Source organism: Ochlerotatus camptorhynchus, unplaced genomic scaffold, assembly GCF_037179485.1.
Source record: "Ochlerotatus camptorhynchus isolate MF236.1 unplaced genomic scaffold, CSIRO-AGI_Acam_v1.1 ptg000353l, whole genome shotgun sequence".
NCBI classification, from domain to species: Eukaryota; Metazoa; Arthropoda; class Insecta; order Diptera; family Culicidae; genus Ochlerotatus; species Ochlerotatus camptorhynchus.
In genome coordinates, this window is record NW_027040841.1 from 1 (window position 1) to 27,773 (window position 27,773).

At 40.3% G+C, this 27,773-nt stretch overlaps 1 protein-coding gene across 1 annotated transcript in view; it reads left to right on the plus strand.

Annotated features, from left to right (window-relative positions):
* The first annotated feature begins 4,439 nt into the window (after window positions 1–4,439).
* The window catches only part of LOC135709178 (uncharacterized), a 113,240-nt gene continuing 89,906 nt past the window's right edge, over window positions 4,440–27,773 (plus strand). The window contains exons 1-2 of the mRNA XM_065231400.1: window positions 4,440–4,542; window positions 12,228–12,681. Coding sequence (XP_065087472.1) covers window positions 4,440–4,542; window positions 12,228–12,681 — 557 coding nt within the window. The remainder of the gene's footprint in view (window positions 4,543–12,227; window positions 12,682–27,773) is intronic.

Sequence of the window (27,773 nt, forward strand, 5' to 3'; positions counted from 1 at the left end):
AATATTAGAACTGCTCTCATAATGTTACCGTTTGTTACATTTGTTGATGTATTTCTGTACGTCTATCGTATTCTTGAATAATAATTGCCAATTTGATACCCCTTGTTTTAGTACACTATACAATACCACAGTTTACTACCAACTGCTGGAATAGGTGATGAGCCAACAATTTGAGTTCAGTGGAACATAAGAGAATGGGTTCGAGAAGTGCAGAGAAAGGGAACGGCGAGTAGCACGGAAACTTCTTACGCCACTTGCCAAGTAAACTTAAACGAGAACAGTTAAAAACCGTTAAAAGCATAGTGAAGAAAAGTAGAGTGTCGTAGTAGCAGGAGTGGATAGAGAGAGTCAGGTATGGAACAGGGATTGAAAAGGTCACATGTCACAGTCGGGCCTAAGACCGTTTCTTTTGTGCTCTTTAGGACCCGTTAGTTGTGAGGGAGCTTTTGGTGGGGAACTGGCCTCTCGACGATACCGAGGTTGGACTTGCTTTGGAGTAATTGTATAATTATCCCGCGTGGTTGTGCGATACCAGTCGTAGTTTCCCAACCAAGTGGTTGGAAGCTGAAAGATTAGGATTCGAGTACCATCCCAAATTGTACCGAGCAGGTCTCGACACACCCGTAAAATCCAAGTCCGCCATCTCCAGTCCTGGAACCAAAGACTCTCAGCGGAGCCAACATTTGTTCGCCAGAGTCCACCATTGTGCTCACCAACCAACGTCGCCAGACGCTTTCACCGAGTCTTCATCAGCCTCACTGTTACCCGCCATCAAACAAGCCACCTTTATCGAGATTGTCTTGTTTCTATTGCATTCATAAAAAAATCATATGAGCATTAAGATGTAAGTATTTTTATTATGTGATTATTTGATTTAGATTTTTCAACGATTCAGATTGTAAAAATTCAGAACTTCAAGAGTGTCTACCGATCGAGGGAACTCAAATTGTATATTGGCTCACATATACCCTCTCGGTGCACAAAGATCCAGCTCATGAATGAGTATTTGTGCACATGTTAACTACCAGCGAATCATCTGAGTATCTGACTCATCGATAAACTGAAGTCGTGAAAATGTGTTGCAGAATCTTGTGATCCCAAGCTTACCAAGAAAATGCTACTTGGAGGAAGCAAATGCAGGATGGAAAATGATGAAAAATTGTAAGCAAATACTTTTCTTCGAAATGTATGTATGGACCCAACATTATGAACACTTAGGTCGACACTAGGGACATTAACCTTATATCCAAAATTAAAACAGGGGATCAAGTGCAGTGCTGATAAAAATCATTTCTTCTACACTCAACTAAGCTGAAAATGAAGACAACCTTAACAGATAGACCAACTACTTGCATGAATCTTGGTTTTGACATAACAACATTCTCTTGATCATGGCAACCTCTGAGTATCGTAAGCAACATTTTGTGTTTCTTCATTCGTGGCCGGAGGATCATATGCAAAATGATTATTTTCATTTCACACAAATATAGCGCTGAAGGACGTGTGTGTTAGTTTTTACACACAAGCCGATGGAAAATTATTGGCTCATGCTGAATTGATGATAACATCCCGGTTTTAGGCTATGTAGTCGTCAATATTCAAAATATTAATTTTGCCCAAAATGAATTTGATTATTTTGCTTTTGATGATCATTTCTGATTTTGAATATTTTGGGTTGGATAATCAAGCACTGGAGAATATCAACAAACACGTATTCGTAGCACGTTTAATGAACTCATTTGTTTATTTCGCTCGTACGTAACATTGAAGATTTAAACAAACTACAAGGAACAGCCCTGTGGGGTTGTACACAATGGTGACGTAGGACTTCGTGTGCTTATATAATAAATCTTATTTGTTAACTGCAGCAGGAGCTTATGTTTTATATTGGAATAGGAATTTGAGCGGGGTTCTCGCTGTGTATACTCTTTAGTATGACGCACTTGACATAGATGACCCACAGCGACTCACGAAGAGCTACTGATTCCGATCAATAGCGGTGCAGCTTCTTCCTCCTTCTATGGATGCTCATGTCGGCTGCAACTCGCTGCTTGCAGGCAGCTTTTCGTTGTGTACTGGAGAACACCACCACTCACCACGCGGCGATTGAATTAACACCGTTTTGTGAGACCAGATGGAATTCAACTTTGAAATCTGTGTTAGGGAAATCGCAAATTTAACAAATGCGTCGAAATATTTCTGATCGATTAGTGATAAAATTTTTGATATTGGTCCAAGGGCAGCTGAGTCATAACGTTCAAAATCTTTCATAATTTTGAAACATGTTCCATTTTCGGTTTTAACAAAGTGTACCTCCATATAGAAATCACCGACGTAGTTCTACGTCAAAACGCAATTCATCTACACTGGGTTGAAGCGCTACTCCTTTTTTTTTTTTTGTTTATTAATTTATTTGATAAGGCTCAACCGAATTAACTTTACAGAGCCGAGGATTCTTGGTCACTATACAATACATCTTAAAACTATAGTCAAAAGGTACAACACAATAAACACTTTATATTCCGCTATCCAAAAAGCCTCCTCCATCAGAACTGGAGCCGCTTCCAGTGGTTTCATTGTATGGCAAATTGTTGTACGCCAACGAGGGTCAGAGCGCGTCCATTGCAGCAATGGACGCAAAACGTGGTCAGCACTCACACACTCATCACGAAACGGTTGCTTTCCAAAGTCGACGACGCATCGACCGAAAGAACTGCTGATGAAGAACAATGAGGAGGACCACACAATGGTTGCTGCCGAGAAAACAGACGATCGCGCAGCACACATCGAGAGTGGCCTGCTTTTGTCGACAGCCGAGTGAACACTGCCAAGCGCTACTCCTTGCATGTCCGAAACGTGATTCAAGTGTATTCACACAGCTGAGCAAAGATTTATACCAAATAAATAACAGGTTCTAAAACACGGAAATCAAGGTTTCATAACTGAATATGTTATCTGCTGCTGGCTGACGGAGACAGACTTACTTATTCTGGTCCGAAATCCCTCAGGATTGATTCTGCTCCACTTGGTCTAAACACCTTGCTCGCTGTGCTCCTCTTCGTATATCGAGGCAAAGATCAATTTTTGCGGGATTGTTGTCCGGCATTCTTAAAACGTGTCCTAAGAACTCGTCGTTCGAAAACACCCAGTGCTTGCAGGTCCTCCTCGAGTATCGTCCACGTCTCGTGCCCGTAGAGAACTACCGGTCTTATCAGCGTCGTGTACATGGTACATTTAGTACGGAGGTGAAGTTTACCTGACCTCAGGGTCTTGTGGAGTCCGTAGTAAGCACGACTTCCGGCAATAATACGCCGTTGAATTTCTCTGCTGCAGTTGTTATCCGACGTCACCAATGATCCGAGGTACACAAATTCATCCACCACCTCAAACTCATCTTCGTTGATTGTCACGATCCTGCCTATGCGAGCCCTATCCCGCTCGGTTCCTCCAGCTAACAGATACTTTGCCTTCGACGTATTCACCTTTAATCCAAACTTCTCTGCTTCACGCCTGGTGTACTGCTCCGCCACGACCTGAAGCTTCCCGGGAAAACCGTTCTCGTCCATAATCTTCCATAGCTCTTCACGGTCAATAGTATCATAAGCGGCTTTGAAATCGATGAATAGATGGCGCGTAGGGACTTGATATTCACGACACTTTTGGAGGATCTGCCGCAACGTAAAGATTTGGTCCGTTGTCGATCGCCCATCCACAAAACCGGCTTTATAACTTCCCACAAATCTGCTTGCTAGCGGCGATATACGGTGAAAGACGATCTGGGAAAGCACTTTGTAGGCCACGTTAAGAATAGTGATCGCTCGATAGTGCTCATAGTGCTGCTTCCACCTTTCAATCACCTCACGTTCGTCCGTTAAGATACCCCCTTCCTTATCCGGACACATTTCGGCTCGCGGCACAAAGCCTTGGTGGGACGCGTTGAGTTTCTTGTAGAACTTGCGTGTTTCTTGAGAACGATACAGCTGCCTCATTTCTTCGAACTTCAGTTTTTCCAGGCGGCGCTTCTTATCCCGGAAAATATGGGTTTGCTGTCTTCGCTTCTGTTTATATCGCTCCGCATTATGACGGGTTCCTTACTGCAGCATCGCTGCCCGCGCTGCGTTTTTCTCGTCCAAAACCGTCTGACACTCTTCGTCGAACCAATCGTTCCGTCGATTCCGCTCCACGAACCCAACGGCGCCTTCAGCAGCACTGTTAATGGAAGAGGGGCTTCGGTGAGCTCTCCCTCATCCGGCAACGCTGCGTCGAGGCATTGCACGTACTCAGTTGCGACTTCGGGCAGCTTCAGTCGCTCCAGATTGTACTGTGGTGGGCGTCGGTAACGAATGTTGTTGGCAACGGAAAGTTTTTGGCGCACCTTGGCCATTAGAAGGTAGTGGTCCGAATCGGTATTTGCGCCGCGATAGGTCCTGACGTCGATAATGTCCGAGAAGTGCCTTCCGTCGATCAAAACGTGGTCGATTTGCGATTCTGTCTGCTGCGGTGATTTCCAAGTGTGTACCGATGTGGGAGGCTATGCTGGAAGTAGGTACTACGTATGGCCATGTTCTTAAAGGCGGCGAAATCGATGAGTCGCGTTCGTTAGCTGGTCAGCGCTGAACCGGTCCGAATTCCTCCTCGCCAACCTGAGCGTTAAGATCTCCGATGACGAATTTTACGTCATGGCTTGGGCAGCTGTCGTATTCCCGTTCCATCTGCGCGTAAAAAGCGTCTTTATCGTCATCGTTACTTACTAAGTGAGGGCTGTGCACGTTGATTATGCTGACATTTAAGAAACGGCCTTTGATCCTCAACTTGCACATTCTGATATCGATTGGCCATAACCCAATCACGCGCTTCTGCCTTTAACCCATCACGACGAAAGCTGTACCCAGCTCATGTGTATTGCCACAGCTCTGGTAGATGGTATAACCATCCCTATACGTAGGTACCGACGATCCCTTCCAGCAAACCTCCGGCAACGCTACGATGTCGAACTTGCGGACACTCAATAAATCGGAAAGAATGCGGGTACTTCCCAAGAAATTGAGAGACGTGCAGTTCCATGCTTCGAATTTCCAATCGTTAGTCCGTTTACGTTGCTTGGGTCTATGCCGTTTGCTTCCTGTACTTTTGTTTCTTTTTTACGGCTGGCTTGTAGTGGTGAAGCACTGGCTAGAGCGCTGCACTGGGTAATTGCCAAGATTTGGGGAGAGGAGGTATTACCGGAGGAGTGGATGGAAGGTGTTGTATGCCCAATCTACAAAAAGGGCGACAAGTTGGATTGCTGCAACTACCGCGCGATCACACTGCTGAGCGCCACCTACAAGGTACTCTCCCAAATTCTATGCCGCCGCCTGTCACCATTTGCAAGAGAGTTCGTGGGGCAATACCAGGCGGGATTCATCGGTGCCCGCGCTACCACGGACCAAATTCTCTCGATTCGGCAGGTTCTGCAGAAATGCCGCGAATACAATGTGCCCACACATCATTTGTTCATCGATTTCAAATCCGCATACGACACAATCGATCGAGATCAGCTATGGCAGATTATGCACGAGTACGGACTTCCGGATAAACTGACGCGATTGGTCAAGGCGACGAAGGATCGAGTGATGTGCGTTGTTCGAGTATCGGGGACACTCTCGAGTCCCTTTGAATCTCGAAGGGGGTTACGGCAAAGGTGTGATCAGAAGAGCTGGGATAGACACGAGTGGCACGATATTCAGGAAGTCCATCCAGCTCCTTGGCTTCGCCGATGACATTGACATTATGGCACGGAACTTTGAGATGATGGCAGAAACGTACATCAGACTGAAGACTGAAGCTAGACGGATTGGACTTGTCATCAACGCATCAAAGACAAAATACATGAAAGGAAGAGGTTCTAGGGAAGACAATGTTAGCCTCCCACCCCGAGTTCAGATTGACGGTGACGAAATCAAGGTGGTCGATGAGTTCGTGTAAATATTTGGGCTCACTGATACCAGCAGAGAAATTCAAAGATGCATTATGGCAGGGAATCGTGCCTACTTCGGACTCCGGAGGACGCTCCGGTCGAATAAAATTTGCCGCCGCACGAAGTTGACTGTCTACAAGACGCTGATTGGACCGGTGGTCCTCTACGGCCACGAGACCTGGACTATGCTCGTGGAAGACGTGGTGTTTAGGAACGGAAGGTGTTGCGTACCATCTACGGTGGAGTGCAGATGGATGACGGAACATGGAGGAGGCGAATGAACCACGAATTGCACCAACTGCTGGGAGAACCATCCATCTTTCACATTGCAAAAATTGGGCGTCTACGGTGGGCTGTGCACGTCGTAAGAGTGCCGCACGACGACCCAGTGAAAATGGTTCTAGAAAGCGACCCAACAGGAACAAGAAGAAGAGGCACGCAGCGGGCAAGGTGGATCGACTAAGTAGAAGGCGACCTACGGACCCTTCGCAGACTACGAGGCTGGCGAAGTGTGGCCATGGATCGAGTAGAGTGGAGACGACTTCTTCGGACTGCACCAACCCCCATTGTCTCGCCGGGGGACCATCGTGCACAGCACTGTTTAGAGTCCCACGCTGACACCAGGACGTTGATCAGTCCACCCCTTCCCTGTCAGCAGACGGCCAAGGTCACACCGGGGTTGACTACCCGATCTTCCCTATGGTTACTCGTACCCCAGCTGGCACCGCGGGGAGGTAGGGACAAGAGGCTAAGAACCGCTAGTGGGATCTATTTTATACCTGCAGATACGCAAAGTATCAATGGTACGCATTCTCCAGCCGTTTACCAGCACTTAATATGTTATCATTGCGGTTGAATAAACAGCCAACATAACAAAAATTATAGCAAAAAATAAACTAATTTTGTTATCATTGAAAACATCTTGATAACAAATCCTGCGATCTATGCAAGTTTTGTCAACAAATTTTAAATGATGATATCGATGAGCTATTGAAGATTTACGCTGATAACTGAAATATGATTAACAGATAACACATTTTTTTTTACCATTCGGGTAATATCAAAAGTTTTGAACCAACCTTGCATCATTCGTATACAAATAGTACTTTTTGTATGATAACAACTGATAACAATATTAGTCAAGGTTCATAACTAAATTAGTAATTATCGCATTGCCCAAGCAACATTACAAGTTTTATCGTGACATTATAGCATTCTACAAATCTAAATCTTGGTCTACAGAACCCTCATAAAACCCAAATTGCTACTTGGGTGGAATGATATATTGAATAACAAGGCTTGTTCTCTAGATTATCCTTCAAAAACAAATCTTTAGTACTTTTTTCATCAAAATAAAATTAGCTCAGGTTGATACTAATTTAGGAATACCTTTACAATTGAAAAAAATAAATATACACACTTAGAAATATCTAATCTTACACGTGACGCAATCCATCTCTGACATAAAAGATGAGACGTAAACAAACATGTCATGTAAAATTAAGTGCCTCGAGACTGAAAAGTTCGAAAGTACGTTTGATTGAGCTGAATTTCACGTCTATTACACTAGTTTACAAAACAACATAAAAAGTGTGAACTTTAGTGGTTGACCAACGTTTCTAATGCAAAATCCTACGCTGAATTCAATGCTGTGGTCAGAAAAAAAAAATTAAAGTAGAGCCATTTTTGAGATATAAAAAATTTTGATTTTTTGAATTTTGGACAAAAGTACGATTACTAAAATGTCAATATCTTTGAAACTAGTGCACCAATTTTAAATCTATTTTTATGAAAGTGAAGCTAAGTAAATTTGCTATCGTTCACTAGAATATTATGTCTTAATTGAAAATTTAATTTTGAAGTCATTTAAAAATGTACAGCATTTTTTTTTTCCTGCGAATTTTCCATAAAAATCTTGTTTTAATCTACATTTTTAATGGGATAAAAAGATTCAAAAAATCATTCCATAATTTATTCTTAAAGTCCATTAAAAACTGGAGAAAATGAGCCTTTAATGGATGAAATTGGTTGGAAATTGTCGAAGTTATGAATTTTTTTGTAAAATCATGGAAATTGAATATTCCAAGATTGGCCGTTGTCCCGCTCCTAGGTTCATGCACCACTTCCAGTAAGCCTTTCTGCGGACGTGTACGCATACGGTGCATTTCACTAACACTACCAGCTGTCACGCAAAATTAAATGGGATATTTTCAACAATATAATTTACGGTAGTGTTTGTGAGACCGCTCGGCGAGAACCTAACGCAACCAACTCAATTTGACAGCTTTCTTTCTTTAACATTGCTTAACGATGTATACGACAAAAAGTGAATTCAAGTGTAAAAATGATCCTCAAAAGTGTTGTTACGCGTGTGGCAACTATATATTTACAAAATCGGTCAATTTCACTGCTTCGTTGCAAACTGCATACAGGCTTTATTTTGAAATTGATCCTGGAGACTTTGACGAACCGTGGATTCCAAAAGTATTATGTAGTTCGTGCAAAACGTGCTTGGCTAGGTGGATGTCAGGCGCAAGGTAAATTGATTTTTTGAATAACTTTCATGTAAACAATTTATGTACAGCATGGTAGTGCTTTGTTCTTTCCTGATCGACATTATCTTACTTCATCTATTTTTGATAAGTGTTTATGTCTTACTTACTAACTCACTTATTTGTTATCTGTCAGTTGCTATTTGTCCTTTGACATGCCCACCATATCACAAACGAAGTGACAGACGACTAACTGGCGAAGAAATCCATTTAAATAATGTGGTTCACTGTAATAGAATTTTCTTGGAAGCTTGTGCCATCATCCACCAGATGGGTTAGTTTTTTTGATTTGATTTGAACAAAGTTGATTTTGTGTACAATGATTCTTTGACAGTGTGCAAAGAGTGCGTATCATTTTGTAATTTTTTTATGCATTTCAGTTTTGAGTAGAGTGAAAGAGATAGAACCAAAACATTCTAGTACATTTGGTGAAAATGCTAGTTCAATCTAGTAGTAGTGTTGCCATGTGGTACAATCCAGTAGTAGTGGTGTTGCCATGTGGTACACTGAAAAATTGCAATAGCAGGTTAGTCACCAACGTTTTCGAGCCGCTCCGTCTGTCACTTCGTTTGTGCACCATATGGCGTCGACCGTTTTGTCATGCAACGGATTGTTATTTCTGCTTGACAAAAGTTAAGCAACAAGGACGTCACAAAACAGTTGAGTATCCACAAGTGGCTTCTATGACAAAACCTGTTCCACATTCAAGTTCGGTCCCGTATCCTGTTTATCCAAAGCGGAAACGAGCGCCCTCTGTTGAATCGACCGTTACAAAAAGTGAGGAGGAATTCAAGGAGGAATGCGAGGAAGACTTCGAGGTGGAATTGGAAAGAAACCCAAAACGGAAAATCTTGGTGACGAGAGTGATGAGCACGGCGAACGTTTTCACCAACAAATGAAGATGATTACCAAGGGTTTTGGGATGAAGCAATGATGGGTGACTATTGTTGGTTTCTAATACGAGAAACAAGTTCAAAACATCGAAGACAAAGTCATTCGATTCTCAATCATTTTTAATAAAACTTAAATAAATTTCTTTTGTATCAACTCGGTTTTAAATCCTGATATGCCTTAATCAAATTGATATGTAGAGAAAAGAATCTCCCATGAAAACTTTACATGCGATTTGGATGCTTACAACGACACCTAGAAAAGGAACTCTAAAGCTGTTGTATTTCAGCAACATTTTTAAGTGTTTTACAAAAATGCTCATAACTTCGACAATTTCCAACCGATTTCATCCATTAAAGGCTCATTTTCTTCGGTTTTGAATGGACTTTAAGAATAAATTATGGAATGATTTTTTGAATCTTTTTATCCCATTAAAAATGTAGATTAAAACAAGATTTTTATGGAAAATTCGCAGGAAAAAAAAAATGCTGTACATTTTTAAATGACTTCAAAATTAAATTTTTAATTAAGACATAAAATTCTAGTGAACGATAGCAAACTTATTTAGCTTCATTTTCATAAAAAAGATTTAAAATTGATGCTCTAGTTCCAAAGATATTGACATTTTAGTAATCGTACTTTTGTCCAAAATTCAAAAAATCAAATTTTTTGTATATCTCAAAAATGGCTCTACTTTAATTTTTTCTGACCACGGCATTGAATTCAGCGTAGGATTTTGCATTGGAAATGATCATCACCTTACCGAGTTCAAAAATGCTGTAAACTAGTGTTATGATTCGATGTCAACATTGACCCTCGTATATGTCAGTCTCAGAGCACCTAAATTTACATCAATTTTTCTAAGTGTGTATCACGAACAAAAATACTTGCTATTTAGATTTAATAAGGCTGTTATTTTACTCTTCTCGGACTCACTTACTGCATTAAAAATTAGAAGAATCTGTTTCCACCTAAACACATAACAGATGCGTTTCTCTGAAAAGCAGAGCGCAATAGGAAAATCCTTTCTTTGTTTCCAGCCCAAGCTGCCAGCAGAGAGCAAACTGATGTTGAATCACTTCCATTTCACTTTCTTTCACTTCCCTTTTTAAAGTTTGGATGATTCTCTGCCGCAAACGAAAGGGATGGGCTGAAAGGCACTTTGTTGCTTTATCGAAAACTTATCCCCGGTTAAGTTTAAGTTCAATGGAAAATCCTGAGCTGAATCGACTTTTAGGAAAGTTTTTTTATTCCCGGAAAAGCGGGGTTGAATGAAGAGTTAATCGATAAATTGCTTTGATTGGTGGAAATTCCATTTTGTTGAGCGTTTTCGGTCACCGAACCCACGGTGATGTGGCAGCATCACATAAATTATTCTCTCTGAAATGGATTTTCCAGCTTTATAAGTTTACGACGTTTCTAATTTGTTTTCTTTCCTGGTATGGTGGCAGTTCTTGCCCCGGTTTTCCATCCATTGGTGTCAGAGTGTGTGGCTTTTTGTTTACCGTCACAGCTTCGTTGCTTTCACACGAAATGCTTGCTTGCGAGTGCGAGATTGTTTTCGGGGAGTTCTCATTTACACCTGGTTAGGAGCGGTCGTTTGTTTAAGGGTGCCATACTCAAACATCGACCACGGCGGGAACCATCGTGCGGGAGGAAATAGAATGAGATTGAAGTGCAGCTAAATGGATTGTTTTCGAAGAATGTTGTTATGTATGGTTTGTAGTGCAGATGTCACAATTTCCACAAGATTACGATTCTTCCAGAGGCCTCAAATGGCCTAGTCAGTAAAGGTACTGTATTCCCAAGCCAGAGAGGACGCATAAAGTATAGAGTATCATTATGCCTGGCATTGGTTGGTATAGAAAGCTTTCAATTAATAAATGTGGAAGTGCATCTGGAACACTAAGTTGAGAGCTGGAAAAATGCTCACTATGAACTCCTTCAATTTTATACTGAAAACAAATCCTGACATTTCCTGGTTTTCCACAATGCTTGCAGCTTAGACGTAATCTTAAAGCTAACCTTTTCTCTCATGTCTTCATCCGTTCGCATTTGAATTCCCCTAGCTTCACCCTCACATAGCCAGTTCGATTTACCTGATTATATAACAACATTCCAAATCCAAAAATGTTTTGGGATCACGCTTTGCAAACAACACCGGCTGGTCATTGTTCCTTCGCAGCGCACACCTTCTAGTCCCAAATGTATCGCTCACGTCTTGTGGTGGCTCAGCTGAGCGCCAAACCAAGCTAAGGTGTGTAACGAAGGGCAGAATAATGCTCGTTGAAAATCTAATTTCGGGTGAAGTAATTTGGCGTGTTATGGCAGAAATGGTTGAATGCCGAGCGACCCAACCAACCCACCAACGCATGGCATGGGGGGATGTTTTGGTCGAGATAAGACCCGTTCGGAGACGCTTCTATTATTTTGCGTGGCAGAAATTAATAGCGCGCGTCCCCAGCAACGAGAAAAAGGGTACGACTTGCTTCGTGTTATTTGTTGATTAAGGTGACTTGAGGGAGAGATGGTTATTGAAGATTAAGCGGCAACTCGAGAGAAAGAGGGAGAAGCAGAGGGAAATTTATTGATCCATATCGTGAGTAATTTAATTCATCGGCTCGAATATTCACGTCAGATCAAACGGTAAGCGCCGGGAAGCCTTGCAATAAATTACAAATAGCCCTGTTCCCCGGGTGCCATGGAAAAATTCCATCCGGTCATGCATAAATTTTCATAATCTTCCCCTCTTTTTCCCATGCTAAGCTCTTTAAGGAATTTCCTCACAATGGACTGTATTTTCTTCTTTTCCACCCTTTATTTCGCAGGCCTGGCGAGTACTAATAATCATCAATTATCATCATCCATATCGCCTCCCGGGGCAGACTCCAGTGGCAGCAGTAGAAGCAAAAGCAGCAGTATCAGTACGAGTAGTATAAGCAGTAGTAGAAGAAGCCAAAGTTGGCCCCAGCATCAGCATCAGCAGCAGCAACATGTGGACGGGGAAGGAAAATTAATAGACAATAAACTACGAGACAAACTACTTTCTTACATCAGTAGCAGCAGCAGTCAGGGAGGCAGGAGATACCGGAGGGCCAAGCGGGGTGAGAGTATTTTCACCGAAGATAAGATAAATAAATACTACGATAATAGAATAAGTGATGAGCAACCGCTGCAAAGGGGAAAAACCGTCCCTAGCATCACCGAGGAAGTTTTGCAGATAAGCAATCTGACCGAGGAGCGAATTCGAGAGGAGAATGAATTGTTGGATCATCTGAATCAGTGAGTACCTCCTAACCTACCCATACAATACAGGCGAGACGAGTGCGAAAGTTATCCTTATAGATTGTGACATTTATTGGAGTGTACTGCGTCGGAGTGTGGGCAAAAATCGGTCATTTGATTTTCTACGCTTTGTCCCATCATCTGTGGGGGACGATTTCGGTGACCTCTTTCTGCAGATTTGAATTGAAGGGCAACTCAGAAGGGTGTTGGGCACCGGAAATTGGAATCGAATTGATTGATTGATCGCTTTTGGGGTCAAACGGGTTGGATTTTGGAATACGGGCCTCCATTGAACAAGTATTAGGGTAGGAAAATGGATCAGCTCTTGCGATCAAACGTCAAGTTTTGCTGTGTAGCTGAACATTCCAAATAACGCAGGCCAGCATTGATTTGTTTATTTTTATATTCGATAATGGGTGTAGAAAAAAGGGAGTAGGGAATCTAAACAATAACTATTAATGTATTTGTACGTTCAATAATCTTGAAAATTTGTCTAGCTCCAAGGCAGAGATGCCAGATTTTTTTTTCAGAAGGCTGCGAAAAATGTCTGAGAGTTTCAGAAATGTCTGTAAACTGTATAATGTACAATGCGAAATTTGAAATGTCTGTAAAAGTCATGGTCGAGCAAAAATGACCTGCTTTTAACGAATAGAACCTAATAACTAATTGGGAATGCATCCATTTACGCCGTATACGTTAAAAGCAATTAATAAAAAGATAAATTACGATTATACGAAAAATGAGGTCAACTTAAAGTTGAGATTAGTTCACTCATATTCTTGAAAACTTAGTTAAATCATAGACTGGGTAAATCTTTCCGAGATTTTACAGGAATGTGTAAAATATGGAGAAATCGACAATCTAAAGAGCAATCTAGAAGCTTATTAGTACGATTCTTAACACTTCGTGCTCAAAAATTGTTGATGAATCAGGATCAGGGTCGCTGAAACTAAACATAGGGTTTTTGATCTAATTACCGTCATACTAAGCACATCTCCCACTTTACCTTTTTTTTTTGAAAGGGAAAAATGTTTTCATCAAAAATAACTTCTAAATTTATTCACCTTTTCATATGTACCGTTGGATTTGACTAACAGTCAAACAATTTTTAATAATAAATCATACACTACTTATTGATTCTAAATTCGTCCTACGAGTTTCAATTCCGTCCTGACGCATTGAAATGCCATTAGATTTTCTTCGTCCTACGGATGATGGTAGAAAAAGTGGATTCGCTATGAGTACTTCTTTTGTTTTGAGAACAATGAGTGTAAATATTCATACAATGCGCTGTAATAGGCTTCATGTTGTGGCTTATGAACTAATTGATCGGAACAAACGTAACATTGTTTTGTGCATGGTAAAATCATTGATATTATTGATGATTTCTGCTTGATAGAACGGAAATAGGCGACTACGACCAAGTAGCGCTCTTCCCTATTCATTACATGTTGCAAAATAATTACAGCACCTGCTTTGGTGATTTTTGCATGTTCAAACTCTGGAAGCAACGATATTTGCCTGGAGATTTGGCAACCGCATTGATGGCCAAACGTGACCAAACACAAGACCAAACTATAGTGATTTTCACCGGATGTCTGAGATTGGGGAAGACTGTTGAGGTAGTGATGGAAATCAGTATTGACCTGGAGATATCGGAGAATTCCCATTCGTGACATATGCGTTTCCGTACTTCCTATAATACACACATGCGCTATACTATCACCTCAATATTTCAAGAGCACAGCTGGCACAAAACATACACCAATGAAACTGGAACTTTACATTTGATGCAGCAGACAAGGAGTTCCAACTTCATAAGTGATATCACAACTGTGTCCGAAATTTGTTCTCTAGAACACTTGAAGTGAAAGGGCATTTCAGCCATCATCAGGCAATTTCTGGACTCTTCAAGGAATTACCATAAATGATTTTTGAACATACGATTTTCGAACAGATTTATCAACCAACAATACTAAAGAGTGGATCAGCAAACATGTAATGACCTTATCTTGCAAACTGAAGCACGCCTACGCAAATCAATTCCACCATCGAATAGGAGACAATTTTCCCTAGCCGACGGTGTTGTTGATTTGGTAAGGTGAGCTTCGATTGGCGAGAAAAGATCATTACAAGATTTGATTTCATCATCATCACATCTTTTTGAAATGTTGGTTGACGACGTTCCTTTCTTATAAACAAACGGGTGTCATCGTTACCTGTCATGATACTTAAAGAGATGTGACCCGATATAACAGATATGACCGATAAAAATCAATATTATTTGTTTTTATAGATTTAAGCACGATTATATCGAATGAATCCGATAAAATAGATTTCTCCGACTATAAATCAATAAATCAAACTTGTTTGTGCATCGTTGATTATTTGTGCCACTACCCTACCCACTGTACGATTCTAGAAAACAATATACAATACAATAACAGTGTCTTGTATGTAGAGCTTCCATCCCGGGATGTCCCGGGATAAAAATCCCGGGATTGTGACATTTTCCGGGATTACCGCATCTTGGAAAATAAATTTATAAATCCCGGGATCGCGTGAATCCCGGGAAATTTTTTTTTATCACTCTTTTACCCCATTAAATCTATCTTTGAATATCTGTAGCAGAATCCAGAACTTTCACATCTTATGAAATGTATCTCTTCCCTTCGTTTGTCATTCATTCTGATGTATCCATACTTCCGATAAATCAGAATGAATGACAAACGAAGGGAAAAGATCATCACAAACATCATTTTTTGGTATATGATCGTTGTACAAGAAGAACTCGTGAAAAATACGATCTAGCAGTGAAACAAGCCGTGAACATTTTTATAAAATTTTACAATCGCGTATCTAGATGGTACATAGACGAAAATCAGGTTGAGCGTTGTGAGATGTCCATCATTCATAGTTGATCGAAAAACCATTGAAATGCATTGTTAAGATGGTTGGAAGAACGTAATACTAGCCTCAACTGATGAAAAACTCAGTATTTGCAGTTTTTAGAGTCCTTCTTTAGATTAGCGAGCTGAATCTTGTAAAATGCTTACTCCTTCTGGAGGAACTTCTATATGACACCATTTATATCCTGGCTTCCATAGCTCTCCATCGCTGTCACTTGTTACGCACAATGGTATGCATTACCTTTACCCTTTCAGAGAACTTCATAGAAATTCGTGGAACTTCATAAAAGTTCAGGGACCTGGGGACAGTTCTGCAACTGTTCAAAAATTCAAACGACATCTTTTAGACATCCTTCCAAGATGGAAGTTTGATTAGAGAGTATTTAAAGGATATGTAGTTGGTCCGAGAATTAAAGACCTCTGGATATTTTTCAAGACTTCAGGTTGATCAATTTTTATTCTTAAGATATTCCACTGTTCATAAAATTCAAAAAACGTCTCTAGATAGTCTCTCAGGATTGCTGGTTGGTCAGATATTAGTGAATTCAGGTTGATCGGGAAATCTGAAGATCATAAACTAGTCAAACATTCAATTGACTCTCTCAAGATGGCAGATCGGTTAGGAAGTACTTAAAGTTTTCCAGCTGATCGAAGATCACAATAAAGTCCTCTGAATATTTTTCAAGGCTTCAGGTTGATCAAGTATTATTGAGAAGATATTCTCCAAAAACTGTGCGTTGATAAGGAAGTATTCAAAAGATCTCCAGCTAATCGAATATTTCAGTCAAGTCGTGTGAAGATTCAATTGGATCAAGTTTTATTCTGAAATATCCAATTTTGGTTTACATTATTCATATTCAACATATTCAGGAAGAAGCTTAAAATATGAAGTCAAAAACTTCATTTATTTAATAAAAATCTTCATATGCCAGCTTAAAATTGAAAAAAAAATCAAGCTTCAGCTTCCGCATGTCTTGAAACAACTTCACAAATCATGAGTTGTCCTCAAAATGCCTGCATAAAAAAAATACCTTCACAGAATTTTAAATATCTTCAAAATGAAGATATGTCTTTAAATCTGGTGTCCCTAGTATTGAAAGAATCTCTATTTTTTAATCTTTCTTCGAAGGAGATGAAACATACAAATATTAAAACAATTACCTATCTGTGTTCACTTCCCGGGATCCCGAGATTTCCCGGGAAATCAAATAAATATTTCCCGAATCCCGGGATGGTGGAAACCACCGGGAAATGGAAGCTCTACTTGTATGCCTCCGCCATGGCAGGACGGCAAAGCAATCGGTGCGTTTTAATTCTATCTGTTTTCGTAATTATCACAAAAACAACACAACGTAGGGATCCCGCCCGTAATTTGATTAAAGTTGTAAAACAGTGTAACACAATATATTTTAATATTTTTTTCTTGATTACAAAAGTCTGTAAATATCTGTGAAAAAACTAAAAAGTCTGTAAATGTCTGTTACAACAAAAATGTCTGTTACAACAAAAAGGTCTGCTAACAAAATAAAAGTCTGTAAATTCACAGACATATCTATAAATCTGGCATCTTTGCTCCAAGGTCACGTATGTCTTAGAATTTAAGAGAAGAGATCTCGAATGTACAGTCACCCCAGTATTATGGGCCAACCACAATTATGAGCCACTTCCATTTGATGAGCACGCAGAACTGACTGACTTATAATACTTACTAGCTAGCCCATAATTCTTAAATGACTGCTACAGAATTATGTAAATTATTTAAATACTGAGTAAAATAGGTCATAAGATCGAAGTTCGGAAACAGATCGATTGATTTTTTTTTAATCTTGAGCATGACCTCAAACACCGAAATTTTCTGAAGATTGAAACATTTTTAGTAAATAATTTGAATTGTCCGTCGAACAATAGCCTCTTTAAATCAAAGGCTATCATCATCAGACAAAACTTTCCCTATCCTAACTAATTTCACATCGATCTCGACAGCAACGATTTACCCCCATCAAATGAAAAATCTGCCCCAGACGGTCCTCCACCGCCGTCTGCTTGGTCTACTATGCAAATAAATTGCAATGCGATATACCTATATATACGATTCAAGCACCCATGAGCCATGAGCACCGCCACTCTGGAGTGTGTTTCGATCCGATTTGGCACAGGCAAATCGAATCACTGCATAATTGATGACCGACCTAAATCCTGTCAGCCTTATTGCATTTGAACAAGCCGCTGAAAGATTTTGTCTCCTGAAATCCGCACCGTGTGATGGCGTTGCTGAGCAGATGATGATCTACAGTGAAATAAACGCCTTTTGGGAAAACTGTGAGGTGTTGGATTAGATTAATTTTTTTTTTCGGAAATGTGTTGACGACATGTATTTAACATTCTCCCAAGAACGTTCCCAAAACGGCAGCGGTGCAGGATACCGCAGAGCACTATTCTATTAAATTAATTAGAAGATAAATGGTATGCCATCCTTCCACTTTTATGCGACAGAAGCCAACAGCAACAGCATCGCACTTTCAGCCAGCAGTAAGATGGCAAAACGAGCGCTTAGAATTTCTAATTATGATCATTTAATTCCGCCACCTTCCGGCGAGGATGTGTCGCTTGGATTATGATGACGATGGTGATGGTGGAAGAAGGTGTCGCTTCCTATTTCATCGCGGAAATTTTACGGAACAAAAGCGTTGCTTCCATTTCTCTTTGCATTATTATATCATGACGAAAGATGGAGTGGTCGGGGAGCAAGTCCATGGTTCCACACCATATAACAGGTGAATGAAATGCCGTGCAAAGTTTTCCTTTGCGATGGAGGAATTCGAATCCGAAGAATGAAGAGCAACAGCGTAGTCATCATCTGGATGACGTTGACTCGGCAGGTGTGGTATGTGGTAGGTATGGCAGTGAAGTGTGATGAAATATCTCCGTTTGTATGCGGTGAACTATATGAACAATGGGTTAAGGAAATGTGCTCGGTTGTAGTCTGCTCATCTTGCGATAAGTCAGGTTGGTGGCGTATCGCTGAAGGTGAACACATTCAATCGTGACTAATGATAAAATGCGATTTACTATCGCACACGGTAGAGCTAGTAGATGTGACCTTCGAACTCGAGAGAAATACTTTCCAAGTCAGTAGTTTGGGACTTCTGATGGCCATAGGTTTATAGATATCAGGCATAGAGTAGAACATTCTGGGGGTGGTCAAATCGTGATAGACGAAAAGTTCCTATTGGGACGTAATTGCCAAAAATACGAGGAAAAAGATTAAGATGAAATATTTTACAGAATTAGTTAAATTTTAAACAACACATTAAATTTTCTTGGTTAAGGATTTGGCGAGCTATGCAAAAATGAACTTCCCTACTAGGTGGTCCGATTTCTTTCGTCGAATTTAACCCTCTGTTCCAAGTTTCCATTAAATGGAGTGGCTTCCATTTCTCAAATAAGCATACGAAGCCTTATCCTCTTACCCAACGTTTCGTTCCAAATTGGAATCTTCCTCAGGATCAGTGTTGGAAAAATATCAAAAAATCAAATCTCATTAATGCCCAAGATCACGTATAATTTTCGCAGACAAAAATGAAAAAAAAAAACAAACAAATGCGGTTGATTTGCATGCTGTAATATCGTAGCTCGGAATATCAACACGGCCAATCATACCAACTCAGCGACTGATATTAATTGACTCAGAGAATTTTCTTTCCATACGAAATTTACTCAGATTTAGAATAAACTGCAGTTACTCACAAGCTATGAGTAACTGCAGTTTATTCCAAATCTGAGTAAATTTCGTATGGAAAGAGAATTCTCTGAGTCAATTTATCTCAGTTGCTGAGTTGGTATGATTGACCGTGAAGCTAACAAAACTCACGAAACTGTGGTGAGATTGAGATTAATGATTTTTGCTTTACACCCGAACACAACCGAAACTTCCATGAAGAATAAAAAGAGATAGCAAACTATGCTTTTTCTTTCTAAGAAAACGTAGTTCCCGACTAGGTTATTAATTAAAGGAGATAACCTGAAGCAAGCTAATGAGATTGTTGTCTCCTAGCTCTTTACGCTCGAGTATAGAGGGTGTTTCTCAGCTCGTGATGTGTAGATTGAAGGTGTGGCCACCAAAGCGACTTCGACTCCTGAGATCTTGGAGAAGCAGGTGGTTGGTCGTTTCAAGAACCCTTTCCTTCACCCAGTGACGATACTGAAAGTCCAAAATCTGGGCTCAGTATCTGTAAGCGAGGGTAAAAACTACAAGGGACAGCCCTTTTGGGTTGTACGCACTGGTGACGTAGGACTACGTGGTCTTATATCATAATTGATATTTGTTAACTGCATCAGGAGCTTGTGTTTTGTGTAGGAATAGGAATTTGAGCGGGGTTCTCTCTGTTTATACTCCTTAGTATGACTATGATTGCCCTGAAAAGAACCATTCGATATGAATGTTAGTTGAGACATGTTCAGAAATTTAACTCTTTTGGAAAATCTTGGTGGCCCTGAAAAGGGCCGATGGTAATACAGGCTTAAAGCCTTAGGAAGATGATGATGATGTGAAGGCAGCTGGATCAGCAAATCGGACCGGACAATCCCATATTCTTCGGTTCAATGATAGACCACTCGCAAGAGTATCGACCCGTCTGCAGCTGGACAGGGGTTGAACTGCGCCAGGTTGGAAGGCCGCAGCATATCAGTGTCATCCAACTAAACTGCCTATAATTGCATATCAGTCCCATATGGATTTTCGTCAATTTTGAAATAACAACGCTATCCACTATCAATTGGCATCTACTTTCATATTATGTGATAAAACTATGGACTTTGATCATGAAAAATGTGAAAACAACATCAGGTCAGTTTGTCACATCAAGCAAAATAATCGCATATCAGTCCCATCTTGAAATTTAATCGCCCATAGTTCAAGTTAAAGGTCTGCTTTTTGAATTGTCATATTTTTCCTTGATATAACAAAACATGCAAGCTTCATTGCAACAGATTTTAATTTGAAAAAATGTTCAATTAATTAACTATCATTTATCACATATTTACATGGGAATTGCACTTTGTAACTTCGACTGCCATTTTCTCAATGCCTACTTTTTCCATATGGGACTGATATGGGATTATAAGCAGTAAAGCTCCTCCCCTTTTAAGTTTTTCTCGTTAAACACCTTCTCGCAACAAGTTGGTAAATCTTAGCCTTTAGCAGAAAGAAGCTTAACCCTTTTTTCGGCAAATTTATGATCCTGTTTCACGTCATGGATAGCAGGAAAAATCCTTACGATTAATCTTTAATCAAATAATTGGACACCCTAGAAAATAGTGTAATTTCATGTTTTTTTTGGTGGTCCTTCAAAAATGTCGAACAGCAGAATTGCAATCAGCAAGTGTAACCGAAGAAACAAAATCGGTGCGATGCAAGTTTTCATTGCTATGACGACGCCTGAATTAAAGGGCTTAGAAGCAGAGGGGTGAAAGTCAATTCTCTTCATCGATTTCCTCTTTCGATGACCATGGCTTCACTAACATATTTCGCACTATTTCAGCTATGTTCTTCTATCACCCAGAACAACAAACGTATCAATGAATGTGTTTGCCGTCGAGTTATTAACGAAACAGATATTCGATCAAAACCATTTGCACCTCTGCTTAAAATTTTGGTTACAAGATTACAACCCTGGAGAGCATTTTGTGTGGTCGTTGGGGGCGAGTGGTTCTGAATATGGTGAGTGTGCAAAATGTTACGCAATTGCATCCTCCCTATTCGCACACGCCCGAAGGTTGTAGGCGAATGCCACTTCGATTTGTTTAGTCTACTAACGACTCTCTGATGACAGTGTTGGGAAAGCAGCAATGGTACACCGACTTGTTTCGTCTAGAAACGATTCTCTGATGATTGTGTTGGGGAAGCAGCATATGCATGTACGTAATTGGTGGATTTGTAAGTTATTGCTTAACAATTCCCACTTTTTCAATAGTTTCAATCAAAACAACAGTCGAATATCGAATAAATATGACATCGAATAAATATGACATCGATGCGTAGAAATATTTCTGATCGATTGGTGATAAACTTATTGAAATTGGTCCAGGGACAGCTGAGTTATTAACGTTCAAAATCTTTCATATTTTCGTTACATATTCAATTTTCGGCTTTCACACCGGGTACCCCCATATAGAAATCATGGACGTAGTCCTACGTCAAAAGGGTTTCACCCCCACAGACTCATTCCGTTTGACCTTTTCTGGTTCAGCCCTTCCTCGCTACATCGAGCTGGGTAAACTTCGATTGTCTGTGCGCGTTCTGCAAAGGAAATGCTCCTCATATTCTCTCGTCGTGCCCAGTGTACAAACAGCGCGGGGAGAAACTTGAACGCTCTCTTTATGAACCTTCCAGGTGGTCTTTTGCAGAAATTCTTAAAATAGACAAGCCATCGACCAACGACGCGAACCCCTTCGCTCTTTTTCAGATGACATAAGCATAATATACTGAAAAATTTGGCCAAGTTGATTCCGTAAGATCGTTCTTCACAGATGGATCACTAATAGAGTCGTCCGCTGGTTTTGGTATTTTTAAAGAATTTCATAGCAGTGGAGGCGAACCAGCCCAAGGCTGAAAGCCTCCCTAATAAAGATAAATAATAATAGAATTTCATAGTCATAGTCGCGTTATGTTCAATCACTATTCGTTAAACGCTCACTTGCTCCGTGTTGGGCTGGAGGACAGCAACATCTGTGAATGAAGACAAGGCTACTAGGGCGCTGATCACATTATTTGGTCTTGTGCTGAGCATCGTGGACTCAAATCTTAGCTGTACGATTCCCTTCGGGCTCAAGGTAAACAACCTAATGTTCCAGTTCGCAATAGTTTGGCTAGACGCGATTTGGAGTTTTTAAACTCATATAGGCCTATGGATCTAAGATTGGGCTCATCGCTACAAATCTGTTATTTATCAATTTTATCTAGATGAACGCGTCATTGGGACGGTACTAATGGATATTTTTGGTCACTATTGAAAATTTAGTCCATTGCAAAATTTATGTATTGGCCCAAATTAGGGGCATTTAGGCTGACATTAATCCATTTCCCCTATGATATCTTGTGTTTAGTTTGTATTTTGTCTGTGCGTGGGTTTTTTGACGTGGGATTACGTCTTTCGGCAACATATTGGGGGTGCAATTTCAAATGACCAAAATCGACCGCGTTACGAAATGTGGTCAGGATGTGGACCACTTATAACTCTGTCAATAGCGGATGGATATTAATTCTAAACAAACCAATCGATCTGAAAGACATGTACAAATCTGCTTAAATGAACAATTTATCAATTTTTAAAAGATCACTATTGAAAAGTTCACGAATGTGCACCTGTTGCTATAATAATGAAAACTATCACCGATTGACTGCGAAAAGCGCTTTCCCTAGCACAGACTTTAAAATCGAATACACTCCGGTCTCACCTAACAGTGTTTATTCAATCACCGCGTGTGGTAAATGGTGGTGTCCAGTGGTCATCATCAGCAGTAGCAGCAGTGCTTTCGGCGCGTGGCGTTCTAGATTGTTCATCAGTACACGACGAAAGGATGCCAGCAAGCGCGTTTTGCAGCCCACTGATCGGATTTCAGTTGCTCTTCGTGAGCCGCTGTAGGCCATCTATGCGCCATCCAAGCGCGTCACCGTTCCAAACAACATACAACTCGCCAGCCTCATCTGTGTTGAACGACAAAACGGTCCTTTTCAGGACCACCATAAATTTGTTAAACAGTATTAACTGGACACTTCTAGCGCTACCTTTCAAATAGATCAATCTACATTGATCGATTCTCTTCATGGACTCTATCTTTCGTTAATAACTCGGCTCCAAAAACATGTACAGCTGTCTACTACGCTTAATAGACTATGTAGAAAAATTAGGCCGAAATATGAATGCAGCCAAGTTATCAACGAAAGAGAGAGTCGATGAAGAGAATCGATCAATGTAGATTGGCCTCTTTGACTTGTCAAGGTCATCAATCGGACGTCAGTTCCCAGAAGCATAAATTGAACATAGGGGAAATGGCTCTAATGTTGGCCTATGGATCTAAGGTTGGGCTCACTAAAAATCTGCTATTTATCAATTTTATCTAGATGAACGCGTCATTGGGACGGTATTAATGGATATTTTTGGTCGCTATTGAAAATTTAGTCGATTGCTGAATTTATGTATGGGTCCAAATTAGGGAAACTTAGGCCGCCATTACATACATTTCCCCTACCATGTATTTTTAAGGAAACATTGAAGAGTGCAATTTCAAAAACTAAAGTCACTCGCGGTGAAAGTGGTCTGATTTTGATCCAGAGATAATGGTTTTTAATTTTTAATACGCCAATCGATAGGAAATTTTGCTACAAATCTGTTGAAATTAAGGCTACCAATTTTCAAAAGATAACTATTGAAAATTGCACTGTTGCTATTATAATTAAAAGTATCATCGATTGCCTTTTTAATGCACTACAATTCTTCCCGAATTTTCTTAATAAGAGAGGCTTAAAATTTGCATCAAAGAAAGAATGCCAAAGCATTGTTCTAATCCGGATTCCAAGTTTTTTCCACAAATGACTGATAAAAGAGTTAACTAAAGAATTCAATTAAGAGCTTGTATCCAAGACACATCGTCCAGGATTGGCTACATGGTCACCGACAGAGCACCTCAAAAACAGAACTCCCACACTGCTTCCGAATTTCAACCTATCGATCTTATTCACTGATAACGAGTTAAGAAATCAATTTAATATTTGCTATACTTTTGCTGTGACATCAAAACTACCTTTCGTAATTCAACGTCAAATCTACGGTCGTGTCTTGGATACAAGCTCTTACCTTTTTTTATGGTTGTTTTTGTAATACAGTCAACTCTCCGCAACTCTTCTAACTCGATATCGAGTTATTGAACCATAGATAAAATGCATGTCATGGCTACAATGATAGTGATTTCCTATGGCATTTTTGTTCTATAGCTCGATGGTCCCTTCAATATCGAGTTGTAGAAAGTTCACTGTAATTGTATAATTACTCTGCTGATATCAAGGTGAATAGGAAACATAACATTATAAATCTTCACTAACCTCGAGAAGACTGCGAGTATTCGGTTCAATTCCTGTAGCTCTAGATTTAAGATTGATATTAAGTATGTATACTGCAAATGATAACTTGGCTCTGTGAAGTTTATTCGATTGAGCCTGTATAAATAAATAAATTTACAAATACTCTTAATCTCTGATGAAGATCCTAATCCAGGATCAAAACTTTCAATAGGAGTTCGTTAGCACATTTGAAAAAGACTGTCAAGCCACTCCACTAAATTAAATTCATTAGATCCGTCGAAAACTCCAGTGTCACATGTTTCGTCGATCCGTGGTTGCGTGTCTTCAGTTCGAGTGTCTCACAGCTTCTAAAGCTTGCAAAACTATTTAGTGTCGTACCGTATTTCTCCGAAAATCATTTTAAAGCGATTGTTCCAATTACATCACAGCAAAACGAAGTATTTTCTTAGAGAATGTCAAAACAATCTTCCTAATAAGTCTGAAGAAACTTCCGGGATGAGGAAGCTGGTATCAACCCCCGGAAGAAGTTGGAAGAAACATCTTAGATAAAAAGGATCAAATACCTCCAGGAAAATTTGATGATTTTCAAGCGAAACCGTTAGACGCTTCCGCGGCAAGCTGTGACAACTCCCAAAGGAAGTTGGGAGAGACTTCCAGTAAAAGTTGAAAGGAATTTATGGGAGTGAGAAGTTACAGGAAAAAGCAGCCCCAAAGACTTTTGGAGAAGCTGGAAGATACTTGCAGATGAATTTAGAAGAGCCTTCCTTGGGAAGTCAGAAGGAACTTCCTGTTGGAGTGGGAAATAATTGCCGCATCCAGACGAAGCTAGTAAGACGTGTGGAGGTAATCAGAAGATATTGTTGGAACGAAAAGTTTGAAGAAAAATTCAGTTTAAGGAAGCTCAGAATATTTTAGTACTTATCGAATTTCAGTGATTTCCAATGAATTTTTGCTTACTCTATGAAAGCCCAGAGGACCTACGAAACCTTAAAAATGATTAGATAGTTTCAAATGTCCTAGAATACCTCAGATGAGCCCAGGACAACTTCTGGAAACGTCAGATAAGCCTTGAAATCTTAAATAAGCTCAGGAAAATGAGGCATAACATCTCTGATCACGCCTTCCTTCGGATGGGAAGTAAAGCCGTTGGTCCCCGGTTCATGAGTTGATGGGTCGACAGGTAGGGTCCAGGTGTGGGAGCTGCCTTCCTGGCACGTCGGTAGCATTGGTGCTCAGCACGGAAAACAAGATCGACGGAAAAAAACAAACCAAAGGAAAGCTCAGGAAAAAGTAGTATTTGTTCAAAAAGTTGATGGAATTTAGAAAAGATCTGGATATATTTCTTGAACATTCACGGAAATTCAGAGAAGCATTGGAATCTTTTTTTTTCCTTTGATTTATTTTCCGTGCTGAGCACCAATGCTACCGACGCTAGGGAGGCCGCTCACACACCTGGACCCTACCTATCGACTCATCAACTCATGAACCGGGGACCAACTGCTTTACTCCGATGGAAAGCGTGATCAGAGATGTTATGCCTCAGAACATCCCGGCGGCACCGCCTGAGATTGAACCCAGGCCTGTTGGGGTGAGAGGTAATCACGCTTACCACTGCACCACCGGTTCCGCTGAAGTATTGGAATCAGTATAGAGAGTCTTGTTCAGAGATTCAGAGAACATAAAAGAAGTTCAAAGTACTTCAGAAGAGTTCAGGGAACTTCAGAAAATTCCAAGGATCTAAAACTTCTGTGAAGAGTCCTGGACTTCAATGTACCTCAGACAAATTCAGACACGTCTATTAGAATTCATAGGAGCCATGGAAATTTTTCAGAAAGATTTCCAAGAATTTATTTTTAAAGAGCTTCAGAGAAGTCCAGAAGTGCTTTTGCTCATTACCGCTTCGGACGGCGTGGCACTTGGTCCTGTAACAATCAGGACCAAGTTAGCGACTAAAGGTGGATCACGGCGTGATCACCTTTCACAATGAGGAATTGCGCATAGTATCAAATTAATTTACTTTATGGCATTTTGTTGAAGTGAAAAACTTAAAAGCTTATGGAAAGCTCAGGTGCTTGGATCTGGTGACACTTTTCATTTGATCGATTCATGGACTTTCTCTTTCGTTTATATAAATATATAAATTTATATAAATTATCTTATAGAAGGTGTTTAAGCCTTGAAAAGTTAAATAAAGGAAATAAAATTGAAAAATTAGTCCTTCTTCCATCTGCCATGTTAACCTACGATGCCAATTTTGTTAAAGCATTTGTTTTGGAACACTAGACACTAGCGTCATTAAGAATTTATTACTACCTCGCTAGTCGTTCACCAACTTATAGTGTTCTAGAATTTGACATCTGCCATTTGTGCCCTGACATCGTGTCATCACCAACCATTAACTGACATGAACTTCACACCAGCATCTACACTGCCTGCCAGCTTTGGTATGAAATTCACTCACCAACCAAGTCAGGTGTTACCAAACTGCCACCATACCAGACGAGTCAGCAATTTCCACGTTCCATTGAACGTAAAACTATACACCGTATCTAAATCAGCACGCCATACAATACGCTCAATAGTCGCATATACTACTGCCTATAATGTCTCCGAATGGATGAACTTTGTAGCTGCGGGATCAAAGGAAGTTCTAATTGGCTGCAAACGTGATTCCCTCACTGCGAACCTGAACTAACATTGTGGAAATATCTTGCTCTCCCGGCAGCAGCAGCAGCAGCTGAGAACAGATCGAATGGTGATGAGGCACATAATTCGTAAATCCATCCCTGATGGTTTCGCCATGTTCGTTTTGACACTGAAAGGTACCACCCATATCCTTCGGTGTCATTACCATTAGCACGTGATTATAAAATTCATCAAAATTGGTTAGCTTTCGTACGGAAGACTGCTCGGTCTGCACTCTGCACACACCCAAAAGAGGGATCCCATGGCGATAGGGATTTCACCGGTGCCGTTCCTGGTTTTTGCTGTTTTTATGAGATATTGCTGTACCAAAGAGCGGTTAAACAATGTTTTAATACGATGTCACATCCCGTTTAATCCTTTTTGACAACGGAAGGGAACGGATGGCGAAGGGAAAA